A 15,081-nucleotide genomic window follows, 5' to 3' on the forward strand; every position below is an offset into this window, starting at 1 on the left:
CTTTTCTTGTCCTGAAGACATATATCAAGTTTGGTTTGGCCTCTTTGTTGATAGTCCCCAACAAAACATCTGTGTGATCTGTGTAGGGTGATCTACAGCCACTGACTAATTCCCAATTACATATATTACATTTTCCCTTTCTATAAAAAGAGCTAAGATGACCAAAATAGGGCTTAAATGTCCATAAAAAATATCCAACAGCTATAAGATCTCTAATCCTCTACCCCTCCTTAGTTTTGTCCTTTCTCTCAAATAGCTTCCAAGAAACACACCATCCATCACCTCTTATCTAAGCTGCTTCCAAGGGTAACTTATAATAATAAATCCTCTCCTCTACCGCTCTCTGCTATGAGAGACTACATCTGGCCCTCAGCCTCTTAGGACCCAAATTTCCTCATCTATTAACAAATAAGATTGGCCAGCCCCAAAAGAGGACTTCATCAGTAACAGGTCAGTTTTTACCTGGATATCACGATATGATAATAGCAGGTTAATGACAATGTCTGATGTCAGGACTTCAGTATTATCCATACGGAGTTTAATTCTGGCCAGTTCCTTTGCCAATTCATCACCTTGATATTTTTCTCTGGCTTTCCGAATGTCATTTAACAAGGTTTCCTTGTAATAAGCACTGATGGAGAAAAAGGAAATCAATGTCACACTTGCCTTTATAAAGATCCAATTTCTGTAGCAAGGCAAAGAAAAAGTTCTGGGTTAACATGACCTTAGTTCAGCCTTTAGAGTTACGTACACCAGGAAAGACTGACATAATTTGGAAGCAGTGAAGCCCAAAGGCAAAACTACTGTACTCTGATTCAGAAGATCATGGTTCAGATTCTACCTCAGATAAATACTGTGCAATTGTAGGAATTAAACAATCTCTCAGAGCCCGAGTTTTATCAACCAGTGAAAGGGAATATTAATACTTGCAAGCAACTTTACAGAGTTATTGAACAAACCTTAAAGCATCATATAAATGTGAGCTATAATTATAACAATATAAAGGAGAATAACCTGTTCATTCTCAAATTATGGGTCACACAAGTGCTTGACATATTAGGTAAACACTTAATAAATGCTGGTCTTTATGCCATAAGCAGCAAGATTTTAAAAAAAACCTTACCTTCTGTCTTGAACTTAATACAATGTATTGGTTCCAAGGCAGAAGAGTAGTAAGGACTAAGCAATTGGGGTTAAACAACTTGCCCACGGTCACACAGTTAGAAAGGGTACAAGGTCAAATTTGAACCCAGGACCTCCCATCTCTAAGCCTGGCTCTCAATCCTAAACCACCCTCCTGTCCCCATGCAGCAGATATTGAGAGACAAATGTTAGGAAACTATGAGCAGGGCATTAAAACCTTGAAAAAATTCTAAATAGTATTTTTCTTCAGGGAAATATGATTTAATGTACAATTCAACCTGTTTTATCTTATTAGCTTATCATAGTTTGAAAGAGCAACAATGAAAGACACACCTATTTCTTTTTCTATAAATAAGAGTAATACTGAGCCAGTAAGCCTTCCCAAATGATAAAAGTAAATTAGAACTTCTATTTAAAAAAACAATTTCTATATTGAAAACCCCTTATTGTGAAGGTCAATCAGGGTAATCAAGGACCAATTTCCCATGATTTATCAGCACAACCAATAACATCATCCTTTTTTCCAGTTAAGAATCAGACAACCAACCAACTAATAAGTATTCATCATGCATCAGAGATGTGCCAGTCATAAGTTCTAGGCAAACAAAGAAAAAAATTAAATAGTACTTGACCTCAAAGAATTTATAAGGCAATAGGGAAGTAGAAAAGTAATGTCATGAGGCTTGCCAAAGCCTAAAACCACCTTCTTCCTCCTCCTTATATTTCCAGGGGAAATCTTCTCTTGGGTGCTATGAGGCTGCTCCTCTTTGCCTCTCCCATCTTTTTTATCCAAGACCAACTAAGTCAAAAGACTGGCTGCCCTGTAGGCAGGTTTCGAGGCTCTTTGAGACCCAAAGCACTTGCAATCCCTATGGGCACCTGGGATTCAACAGTTCTTGCCTCCTTCTCATGACTGTATAATCATACCCAATGATTATCACACTCCCATTCAATGATTCTCTTCTGTCCCAGTGAAACTGAAATCACAACAGCTGAAGATTAAAATTTCCTCCCCAGCTGCCCAACCACCTTAACTTTACTCCTGAAATGTCCCACCATACATCTACCCACTCCTTTTACCTGCTCCATAACTAATAAAACTTTTAATCTTATGCCACTAGTATTGCTTCTTCCATTTTCTATCCTCATTGAGACCCAATCCATTCTGGATGTCACTGTATCCCCTGGTCATTCTTTCTTGTTCTGGGGATATTTTCACTCAATTTCCCTCTCTTCAGGTCAAGAGAGAGAAATACTCTTTGCTGCCCACTGCTATTTCTAGATTCTTCCTCTTTTTAAGCAATTTCTCTTGCTTTAGATTCAAGGAATAAAGATTTATCACCTGATACAGGTTCTTGTAGCCATTATCTGCTGACCCCCAGGACATTCACTAAAGAGAATATGTTCAGTGCCAGGATCACAGGTACTTCTCCACCTCATCTCATAATAGAGAACTTTAGCATAGTATTTCCTCAAGTGCCCTAACTTTCCAGTTCCTTTATCTAGTAAGTTCTCATGACCTGCTCTTTCAGTCTACCTCAGCTATATAGAGATGGCCCATACTCTTGATTTTGCAATCACCCACAAATGTTCCTCTTTTACATTCAAGAACAGAAAAAATGCATTTTCCAGATCATAACTTTTTGGTTTTCCATATTATTCTACCCAAATCTATACTTCATCTTCATCATGACTTGCAGTTTCTGCAAGTCCTCAAACCTTTGCTAGGTCATCACCCTTGCACTGTCTACATTACCTTCCCAATTTCAAGTTTGGTGAACCAGTTCAGTTCTACACTGTCTTCTGCTCTTGAATCCTGATTCTATCATTGATTACACCTGCCAAACCCCAAACCATTATTCTATTAAAAAGCTGTGGAATGGAACTGGAAGAAATAATAAAATTATACTTATTGGGCCCATTATAAATATGCATATTAATTTCAATTGGGCCTTCACTATAGCAAGGCAATCCCACTATTCATCCATAATCAATATCCTATTCCATTCACCATGACTGTTCTAAATTTTTTTTCTCCTCAAGTCTCTCATATTCTTTTCCCCCTTCCTCTCAGCTGAGGACCTTTCCTCCTACTTCATAGAAAAAATTAAAATCATTCACCAAGTGTTTCCTCTTCTCATCTCATCTCACAAGTGTCTGACATCATCCCCCACAATCTCCTCTTTCATTCCAGTCCCTGTTGAAGAGGTGGACTTTCTTCTTGCCAAAGATAACCTCTCTCTCTCCTTCCTCCTATCATCTCTAACATCTTCCCCCCTTTCTAACTTCAGTCTCTTCCTATCTACTGATTCCTTTGTGCTGTCTACCAACATATACATGTCTTCCCCTTCCTTTAAAAAAGAACCCTTCACTAAAACCTATCATACCTGTTATTTATTTTTGTATATCGCTCTTCCCCTTCTTAGATAAGCTCATTGAAAAAGCAGTATATATTCCATCCCTTTTATTCTTCTCCTCTCATTCCTAAGCCCTCTGAAATTTGGCTCTGACTTCATCATTCAAATAAAAGTGGTCTCTTCAAAAATATAAATAGTGAGCTCAACTATGAAATAGCATGATCTTTCCTCAATTAGTATTCTTCCTAACTTCTTCTTAGTCAATAAGCATTTTTTAGGTGCTATGTTTCAGGCATTGTGATAAGCACTGAAGATGCAAAGAAAGGTAAATGCTCCACAGAATTTGATGCCACTCTTTCCAACTTGAGTTTTCATGATTCTGCTTTCTCTTGGTTTTCCTCTTACTAGCTGATAATCCCTCAGTCTCCTTTACTGGATCTTTAACCATATCATACCCATTAAATATAGATATCCCTCAAAGCTATGTCTTAGGCCATCTCCTCTTTTCTCTCTTTAGATTAATGATCTCATTAATCTCCATGGATTCAATTACCATTTTTATGCACATAATTCTCAAATCTACGTAATCCCAACCTTTGTCTCTCTTCTAAACTCTAGTCTTTCATTGCCAGTGGCCTAGTGAATATTTCAAAAAGCAATTCTCATAGCTTTTTCAAACTTGGTATGTCCAAAACAGAATGTATTATTTTTACCCTTAAATCATTCCCTCTTCTGAACTTCTCTATTACTATTGACGGTACCATCATCCCCCCAAACCATTCAATTTTTTGGGAAACCCTTATCTTCTGTTTCAGAATCAATACTACATATTGGTTCTAAGGCAGAACAGTGGGGCAAAGGCTAGGCAATGGCACACAGCTAGGAAGTGTCTGAGGCCAGATTTGAACCCAAGATCTACCATTTTTGACCTGGATCTCTAATTTCTGAGCTGCCTAACTGCCCTCACCAAACCATTCAACTTCGAAACCTCACAATAACTTCTCACTAACACTCACGAACACTCCCCATATATTCAATCAGTTACAAAATCTTGTTTCTTTCTTCACATAGCCTCCTTTCCACTCATACATCCATGGTTCATAGATCACCTCTCACCTGGACCATTACAACAAATTCCTAATTGAAGTCCCTGCCTCAAATCTGTTCTCCCACTCCAATTTATATTTACTCAGCTAACAATGAGTTTCCTAATGAGAAGATCTGACTACATTATCCCCCCCCCAATAAATTCTGGTAGTTCCCTATTATCCATAACCTAGAGAATCAAATATAAACTCTTCTGTTTAGTATTTAAGGTCCATCACAACTTGGGTCCTTCTTGTATTTCCAATCTTAAGTTTACTTAAGGTCCATTTACTCTAAGGTCCAATCATATTGGCCTACTTTGCTGTTCTTCACATGTTTACTGCTTCGTCTCCCTCTTCAAGCTTTTGTTTTGCAAGACCTCCATGACTGGAATTTCTCTTTCTTCCCTTATGCCTCCTAGATTCCCTGGCTTATTTCAAGAGTCAGCTTAAATGCCCCATTTGAAGCAAATGAGAGGAAAGAGAAAAGAATTTTTAAAAAGGAAAGGAAAAAATTTTAAAGGAAAGGGAAAACAAGAGTATGTGTTTGTGTGAACAAGAGTAGGAACAAAAAGAAGGAAGATCAAATTAGAAAGAAAAGTGGAGCACTGGGGTAGGAATTGAAGAAAGGCTGTTTGCTCAGAAATGGCCTAAGTTCTATCAAGAACATTCATCAGAAGATCTGTTAATATTTTCCCAATTAGGGTATTTAAAAAAATTTAACCTAAATCTCCAGCTCTACAATTTAAAACCATAGTCTCTAAACTATCTTATATTACATAGAGACATCCTTGAAAGTCCAATGTGCAGCTTCCCACTGAACTTCATTCAAGTTCTCTACACTTTAAAAAAGTCATTGTTGTTTGATATCTAAAATTCGAAACAGGGCTTTAGAGAGGACCTGATTCATGTACAGAAGAATTTCAGTGGGGTATGAGCATATTATACACAAAGGCACACAGTCACTCCATGTTTCTCAATCTAGCCAATGGTTTTGCACAAACTTTAACCACAACGAGAAAATGGCTCAGAGTAAGGCTTCCTCAGTGAAAAATATTTACTGAATTTCCATCAACCTGAAGGACATAATCACATTTATTCTGAATTATACACACACAGAGGCTTCTTTTCCCCCCCACTACAGCTATTACTACTTAATTTACATATATGTGTGTGTGTGTATATATATATATATATATATATATATGTATGTGTGTGTGTGTGTACACACATATTTTTTTTTTAGCATAACCTTACTAAACTTCATTCAAAGATCTAGCACTGATAGGGATTTCAAAGACTATCTACTTCAAATTCCTCATCTTGTGGAAGAAGGAGCAAGAGGTTAAGTGATTGGCCCAAAGTCACCCAGGTAAGATGAAAGGAAAGATTTGAACTCAGGTCCCCAACTCCTATGCCAGCACTCTTTTAAATATGCCAGTCTAATTCAGTTTGTCATGGTTACTTAGACTAACTGAAGCCACTTTTAATTCGGACCTGATCATTCAAAATTGTTGTACTCTACTCTCTTCTAATCATTGGTGAAAATGCCAAGCAACTCCAAGCCAAGAGCCAAGTCTTATGCTCTAAAATTCAGCATGTATGACTTTAAGAAGCAAAGGAGAAAGACAAGACTTCTGATTTAATTGATAGGAATTCCCAGGTGAGGGAACTTCCTCTACCATGGCAAGTCAGAACCATTTCTGCAACTTTTGTTTTGTTCTGTCATTTTCAATTTTGTCTATCTCTTCATGACCCCATTTGGGATTTTCTTGGCAAAGATACTGAAGCAATTTGTCATTTCCTTCTCCAGCTCATCTTACAGATGAGGAAACTGAGGCAGACAGGGTTGTGACTCATCTAGGGTCACACAGCAAGGAAGCCAGATATGAACTCAGGAAGATGAGATTTCCTGACTCCAGGCCCAGCTTTCTACCCCTTCACTACCTAGCTGTCCCTCAGACAACTCTCTAAGACTATAAGTTGCTAAACAAGTGATCATCTGCATTAGAGAGAGGATTTCCTCATCTAGTCACCTAGGAGTCTCTACTAATTAAACCAGAGGTCCAGTTTTTTAAAAAAAGAAAGACAAAAACTCAATAAGTGAGTCTTAAAAGTTGTCTGTAGTTCCCTACTTTGTCTATGAGTAAGATGGAAACTCCTCGGCCTGGAATCTAAAGTCCTCCAAAGTCTCATTTTTCAGACTTATACCCATCTAAGTCCCTTTCATGTGCTATACATATATCCCAGCCATACTGACTGACCAGACTTCCCATTCCACCTACCTCTGTGCCTGGAATGCATTCTTTTTCTTTCTTTCTCTTTCTCTCTCATCTCTCTCCCTCACTCTTCTGTTTTCCCCATCTTGCATACACACTCTCTGCTTTCTCTTCCTCTCACTTTCTGCATTTTGCTTTCCCTTCTGCTTTCTCCCAGCCCCTCTCTCCCTCTCATACTATAGTTACTTGTTAAATATTCATCAGTGGAATGAAAACTTCTTGAGCACTGGGCCTGTTTCATTTTTGTCTTTGCAAACCCCAGCACAGTGTTCTGCACCTAAAAGAAGCTTAATAAATCTTTATTGACCTAGTTTTGCTTCATGGTTCCTCCTCAAACATCCAATAATCAAAACCTTTAAAGATGACATAATTCTTTCACTATCATAAATATATCTGTAATTACAAGTAGTTGATTTAAATAAGTTTTCTACTTTGGAAATAATTACTTAGAGATACTTAGCATTTCTAAAATGAATAATACAGCCAATCTGGTAAGTAGATTAAATCAATTAAGTTATACAGGGCAACATTAGGTCTGTTCACTTTATCTCCAGAGAAAAAGAATTAGAATAAATGAGAAGGTTATTTGACTGTAATACTATAAAACTATACTAAGCACTTAGCTCAGTGGCTAAGCACATCAGAGACAACTGAAACATATTTTTTGTGCTGAGTAAAATATTACTTTATAAGATACTGTTCTCATTTTAAAAATTACCTTTTGATCAACATTCATGACTTCATCATTGTGGATACTCAATCCATCAGTGCAGTTGGAGACCTTGTCAAGACTTTCTGAGGTAGGTGAAATTCTAGTCTAGCTCACCCATAAATCTGCCATGGAGGATTTTTTCCAAGTCGTAGAGGATTTGTTCTTTTGGTAGTTTCCTGTGCACCATTTAGACTGTCATCATTCAAGTGACAGGTCCAGCTCCTTTTCTACTTGACCAGTATCCTTGATGCTGTCATAGATGAGGTTTCTAAGGTACAAATGGTCACTGAGAACACCCTTGTTTATTATCCACCACATGTCTAGGAGTTGTTGATAACTGCATAAATCACAGGATCATTCTATCATAGATTTAATGCTGAAAGGTACCTTACATTGAGTTCAATCCTCTCTATTTGACTAATAAGGAAACCAAGGCACAGAGACATTAATCTCTTTGGCATTACTACAGCAGTTTTGTGATGCTGGACCTCAATAACTTGTACAAATAGAAACAGTTATAAAAGGAAATCTTTTTATTTAGATAATTTTCTGCTGCATAATTCTCTTGATATACTGATGGATTCAATACTCAATGAATCACTGGATAAAGTAATTTCTTTAGTTAAATTTCTCATTTCAAGGAACTGGTGGACTTATATAACTCTTGTATAGGTAAGAGATATTAGAGAAAAAATAGCATCTCAGTAGACTTGGAGAGGGCACTTATTTTCCATTTAGTAGGCATTTAAATCATGACTACTGCCTAAATTATAGATTATAAAAGTATTATATTTTATGTATTATATAACATATAAATATAATATATAAATTTAAATTGTTTGTAAACAGAGAAATACTTTATGTTTGGGTTTCCAAGGATTATTCTTTCATATTTTTGTTTCCAAGGTAAATATATCCATGGAAAAAAAGAACCCTCATTTAAAGTCTTGGCAAGGTGTGGACATGACCCTAGATTCAACAAAGGCTATGAGTAGAGACTCTAGCAGAGCTTATAAGGTTAGAAGGACTTTGAGTTTGACCCTTTTTGCTGTTCAATTGATTTGTTGTTGTTTTGTTTGACCTTTGATTGTTGCTCAAAGACTGGTCACATCTCATAAAGGCTCATCGAAAAAAAAATAATTTTTTAAAATATAAGCAATTCATGAAGATATCTTTCAAGGTCCAGAGCGGGTTGTGAATGTAATGGAATAACCACAATGATGAAATCACGTATCCTTGAAGTGGGGATGAAAAATCATTTTAATCTAATAAAAAATCCTACTTTCTGCCTTAGAATCAATGCTACATATTTGTTCTAAGGCAGAAGAGCAGTAAGGGCTAGGTAAGGGCTAGGCAAGGTGGGTTAAATGATTTGCCCAGGGTCACACAGCTAGAAGTATCCGAGTTCATATTTGAACCCAGGATTGCCCATCTCTACACTTGGATCTCAATCCACTGAGCCACCTAGCTGCCCCCAATCTAACGCATATTTTGAAGAAATATGGTAATCCTCTGAAGAGAGGGTTTTTTTAGGGAGTGAAAAAACAGTTCATAGGCAGAGGTCCATTAACTTGTTTTTTAATATTTTGATAATTGTTAATACTTATTAATTTTAATATCATTAGTTTTCTTTAAAATTCTATGTATTTTATTTTATGCATTTGGACATTATGGCGGGAAGGGATCCACAGATTTATCAGACTGCCAAAAGGAACCATAACATGCACAAAAAGGTTAAGAACTCCTAACCTAGCTTAACTCTTGCATTTGATGTCACTTGCAGGCATTTTCCCTGAAAAAATATAGAAGTCAGGAAAAAAGATAACAGATTTTTTCCTCATATTTCAAAGTTCAATATAATAGTGCAACACAAAATGATTATACTATCATACAAAGACACTATATGAAATTATTTTGAAGGCCCTACATGGCTTCCTTTAAATGGTTTCATTTCCCAAACTTCTTTTCCCTTTAAAGGCAGCAGAAACAATTCTCAGTGTAGAATGGAAGCTAAGAACAAAAGACCTGATTACAGAGAGTTAATAAGGCAAATTAGCTACAAGCACATTCCTAAAATGTATTACAGGTTGAGGCTGCCAGCGCTCAGGATTTTCATTAGTGCTTAGGAAAGACAGTACAAATCATTTTTCTTGTGACATAACTTATAGAGATAATCCTTCATAATTTGACTAGAGTACCAAATTATCAGAATCTTTTGCCCATGTTCTACTTTTATACTCCATATGAGACAAATTACAAGCAAAAACAGGAGAAAAAACACACAAAAAACAATATTGTGGATATTTTGTAAGATAAATTAAATTTCAAAGTTACAGTATGAGATCATAACCATTTCTGCACAATCTTTATACTTCCTATAATCACAGTACTGTTCTTTCTCATATTCAGAATGACTCTGAAATCCTTCAAAATTTCTTATCTCCAAGGAGAGATATAATTTTGTCCAAATTTAATATTAATATTTAAAGATGGGAGAAGCAGAGAATATTTAAGTGAATTGTCAAAGGTTACTTGGAAGATGTGGTGTCAGGACCAAACTGGTAGAATCCCAGATCACTCCTACACCAACACTAAATGCTGATATACCTACATTGCCTCACTCTTCTTGCTACCAAAAACATTCCAGGAAGATGTTCAATAACTGCTGAAACAGCAAACTGAAAATTTTAATTTACCATTCTTTGCTGAGTAGTCTGATTAACTGAAGTTTCACCATCCATATGAGCTCCTCCTTATCTTGATGAGATAAAATCTGTAAAGCACTTACTGGCACATCGTAGGAACTTAATAAATGCTGGTTGCATTCTGTCCCAGTCTCCTGCCCCTTCCACAAGAGAATCTCAAATGCCAATAAAAGAGAAAGAAGAGAATTACCATGAGGTAACATGGATGTCCTTGAGAAGACTGATAAATCTGTCCATCAGAGGAACACACAGTGGGCCAAGGAGGTTGTCCCAATTGGGCTGCATGTACTCTGAGGCTCTCCGCTGGGCATCACTTTCACAGCAAAAATAATCAGCAGAAGGTGTTACAATGTAAGGGATGAAATAATAATTCCCACTAGATGCCTAGAAGAAAGACAAAAAAAATTTCCAGTGAGTGCCACCAACAGAAGTGGAGACATGGCTCAAAATGGTAGTTGGGGAGAATGAGCTAGATAGAAAACCGCAAATGGCTCTAAGCAGGGACAATAAAAATAGCATTACTGAATAGCTACTAATTTCAAAGGTAAAGTATAAAACATAAACACAAAACCTTATTTCATAGAGTTTAGACTATGAAATTTTTAGAAATGAAAGGTTTAGATCATTATATCTACTTGATTTAAAATGCTAAACCTGCCAGTATGTGACCTAAGACTTCTCAGTCACTTACTTTGATGTCTTTTAAGCCAAAAGGTCGCATTATTGCATATATATTATATATANTCCGCTGGGCATCACTTTCACAGCAAAAATAATCAGCAGAAGGTGTTACAATGTAAGGGATGAAATAATAATTCCCACTAGATGCCTAGAAGAAAGACAAAAAAAATTTCCAGTGAGTGCCACCAACAGAAGTGGAGACATGGCTCAAAATGGTAGTTGGGGAGAATGAGCTAGATAGAAAACCGCAAATGGCTCTAAGCAGGGACAATAAAAATAGCATTACTGAATAGCTACTAATTTCAAAGGTAAAGTATAAAACATAAACACAAAACCTTATTTCATAGAGTTTAGACTATGAAATTTTTAGAAATGAAAGGTTTAGATCATTATATCTACTTGATTTAAAATGCTAAACCTGCCAGTATGTGACCTAAGACTTCTCAGTCACTTACTTTGATGTCTTTTAAGCCAAAAGGTCGCATTATTGCATATATATTATATATATATATATATATATATATAAATGGAACTAAACTTTCATTTAAAAGGAAATAAACCAAACTAACCTAATAAATGTAAGTTGCCAAGTTGATATCCTGCTTAGCCTGCTTTAAGGAATGAACAAATCTTATTTGTAGTTAGCACCCTGCCACTCTATCAAAGCAGGTAAGATAACATTTATAATGAGAGCACTACTGTAAATCAGTGCTTAATAGTGCTAAACTTAGCTTAAAACTGCACTAAAACTTTGGGGACACTCTGTGTTCATGGGATGCAGACTCTAGTGAGTACACACAATTGCATGAATACTTTGAATGATTACAGAAAATCTACCTTTAAAACTTCTACTGCATTACATCAGAGGTGTCGAACGCTTCACGAAAGGAATCAGATTAAAATGTAATTGGAGAAATACTAACAAAATAAATAAAAATACAATAAAGATAACATTACATTTAAAAACTAAGACAATAATTGCATCTCCAAGGATCCTTATGTATTATGTATCTTATGTATCTAGTTCCATTTGCATTTGATGCCACTGAAGTACATAATTCTCAAGTGCAAGAATATATTTATTATCAGAACATCAAGTTTGAAATATAAACTTCATATGCATTAAATTAATTCTTAAGAATTTTAAGGATGATTTGGGGAATGGTTATCCTTATCTCTCCCAAATTTAAATGTATTGTTTATGTTAAATTAAATCTACTGCATTGAAATTTTAGAAATTCTTTTAGCTTTGTAGTTCATCTCCATTTCCACCTTAATAAATCAAATTTGGCTAAATTTGTTTTTTTATTGATTTTTTAAAACTTAACTGAGATGAATTAAGTAAATGCTTTACCACCACACAAACTGACCCTTAGAACGAATGCATCTTCTCAGAATAAAAAAATTAAGAACTTTAAAATATATACATATGTAAAATATGTATATATTTATATATAATATATAAATACTAGAGAAAGCTTGCAGAACTTCAGTGTCTTAAAATATAAATAAACTAAGGTCACATGGAATATTTTCTAACATCAACTATTTGTTTTTAAAACCTTTATATATTAACTTTTACAAAATATCAACTTACATGAAAGTACACAATTTAGCTGGTTTAGCTTTATGAAGACCATTACTTGATGTTTCTTTTCTGGTTTTCCATCTTTCTTGCAATATATATTAAGGATAGTATCTAAAACACTATCAGAAAGGTTTGAGGGCATTTGATACATTTTATTTCTAGAAAGAATAGTAATTGGCTGAAATTGCTACTGTTCTAAAATTTGTCTTAAAATATGCTTTCTCGATTTTTCCATCCTTCCTAAAAATACTCTCTAAAAACACTCATAATAGAATATAGCCACCTAGGAAAGAATGAAGTAAAAAGGACTAAAAATAGAAGGGTCAGTGAACCTAAGTCTCAGAAGGATAACAGTCAGTATCTAGGATACAATGAAGAAGAAGCAGAACCTGTATTCACTTGCACTCTTACTCATCCTCAGTACAGTCAGAATCAATAACAATGCTAACAGCAGTGAAACAATCAAAAGATCTTGGATTCCACAGTATCAACCTAACCCAGAACTATCACTGTTAAAGTCTTCAAAAGCCAAATCAAAGAGAGAATCATAGGATCATAGATTTAGAGCTAGAAGGAATCTTAAAGGTCATCAAGTACAATTCCTCCATTTCATAGATGAAGAAATTGAGGTATAAAGAGGATACATGATGCATCTAGGGTGACACAGCTAAATTAAGTGTCCAAGGTAGGATTTGAACCAAGGTTTCCCTAATTCTGGGCAGTGAGGTGGCACATTGTATGGCCTGGAGTTGGGAAAACCAAGAGTTGAAATCCAACTGTGGACACTTACTAGCTGTATGAGCTTGATCAAGTCACTTAACCTTGTCTGCCTCAGTTTCCTCACCTGTAAAAATAAGCTAGAGAAGGAAATGATAAACCACTCTAGTATCTTTGTCAAGGAAACTCCAAAATGGCCCAATAAAAAGTCAGATACAATTGAAATAACTCAATAATAATAACTACCTGACCTTAGGTCCACATATTATTCACTTTGTCACCTAGAAGTCTAAGAGGCTGGCTAAAACTAAAAAGTAGAAGATTTAGAAACTCATATTCACAAATCAGGTGATAGGTGTTTCCTAATAATAGCTTCAAAGTAATGCTTTGGGAAATGAATTTTCCCGTTTTAACATATCCAAAACAATTTTCAAAGGAATGTAGATAACAAGACAAGAATAGAAATCATGAAGAAATAATCTAAGGAAGAAGGAATGGCTCTTCAAAAGGTTCTTTGGGCAGAGGAAAAAATATAAACCTTTTCAAAAACCACAGCCTTCATGTGAGAGAACCTCTGTACAAAAATATTTAAAGCTGTGCTTTTTGTGGTGGCAAAGAATTTGATACTAAAGGGATGTCCCTCAAATGGGGAATGGTTGAAAAAATTGTGATGTATGATGGTGATGGAATACTATTGTGCTATAAGTAATGATGAACAGGAGGATTTCAGAAAGAACTGGACTTACATGAACTGATGCAGAGTGAAATAAGCAGAAACAGGAGAACATTATGCACAGTAACCGAAATATTGTGGTGTGATCAAATGTGATAAACTTTGCTACTAATAGCAATACAATGATCCAGGACAAGTTTGAGGGATTTATGAAAAAGAAAGCTGTCCACCTCCAGGGGAAGAACTGTTGGAGTAAAAATGTAGATGAAAACATGTGATTTATCACTTGTTTATATGGGCATATGATTAGGTTTCATAAGATTATTCACAAAAATGAATAATATATAAATATGTTTTGCATTATGATACATGTAGAACCCAGAAAAAATAAAAATGGAAAAAACAGCCTTGAAAATGTGAAGATCCATTAACATTGTCTTAAAGGGCTTTAGTAAAGTGATGGGTAGAGAAGTAGAGAAATAGTCTAAAATTTTTAAGGAAATATAAAAACAAAAATCTTCAGAAAAACAAATAGCAGCAAAGAAATAAAGAAGACACAGACGCTTTATAAATGATAACTTTGCTACTAGGGACTTAAGAGAATCTAAATATCTTAAAATTACAGATTACACATCTAAATTTGTGGGTCAGGGTCGAAGGTTATGGCAAAATTTAAAGGTTACAGAATTTAGATCAAGAAAATATTTATTATTCTAGTTAGTATACTCATGTATAATGATATCTAAAGAGACATTTTGATTATTTAAATGCTTCAAAAGTATTTAGCCAATTAAAACTATGTTAAATTGATTAAAAAAGACAAGGATTGTGGATGAATCTCTAAATGTATTAATATACTTATGTAACCATGAAAAAAATGACAGGGTGAGGACATTGTCATATAAATTTTTCAATTACTGATGCAAAAGTTTACATAGCCATTGCCATCTACAAAATAACTCAATAACAGGGAAAGTGTCATGTTAAGTCAGAGCTAAAACCTAGCTAAATTTTGAAGCATATGATTTTGCTAATAAAAAGGTATGCAATATTAAGTCACAGTTAATTATAACTCATAGACTCCAATAAGACTAATCCTAAAATCAAAATGGCAGAGCTCAGTAAGGTTGAGTCTATCATT

General features: G+C 35.2%; 1 protein-coding gene across 1 annotated transcript in view; it reads right to left on the reverse strand.

Moving 5' to 3' along the window:
• MAP3K15 (mitogen-activated protein kinase kinase kinase 15) overlaps positions 1 to 15,081 on the reverse strand; it is a 131,415-nt gene that overhangs the window by 71,404 nt on the left and 44,930 nt on the right. Inside the window, exons 4-5 of the mRNA XM_044669206.1 lie at positions 10,472 to 10,665; positions 463 to 631 (exon numbers count right to left, since the gene is read on the reverse strand). Of these exons, the coding sequence (XP_044525141.1) occupies positions 463 to 631; positions 10,472 to 10,665 (363 nt within the window). The remainder of the gene's footprint in view (positions 1 to 462; positions 632 to 10,471; positions 10,666 to 15,081) is intronic.

The sequence above is a fragment of the Gracilinanus agilis genome, chromosome 3 (assembly GCF_016433145.1).
Source record: "Gracilinanus agilis isolate LMUSP501 chromosome 3, AgileGrace, whole genome shotgun sequence".
Taxonomy (NCBI): Eukaryota; Metazoa; Chordata; class Mammalia; order Didelphimorphia; family Didelphidae; genus Gracilinanus; species Gracilinanus agilis.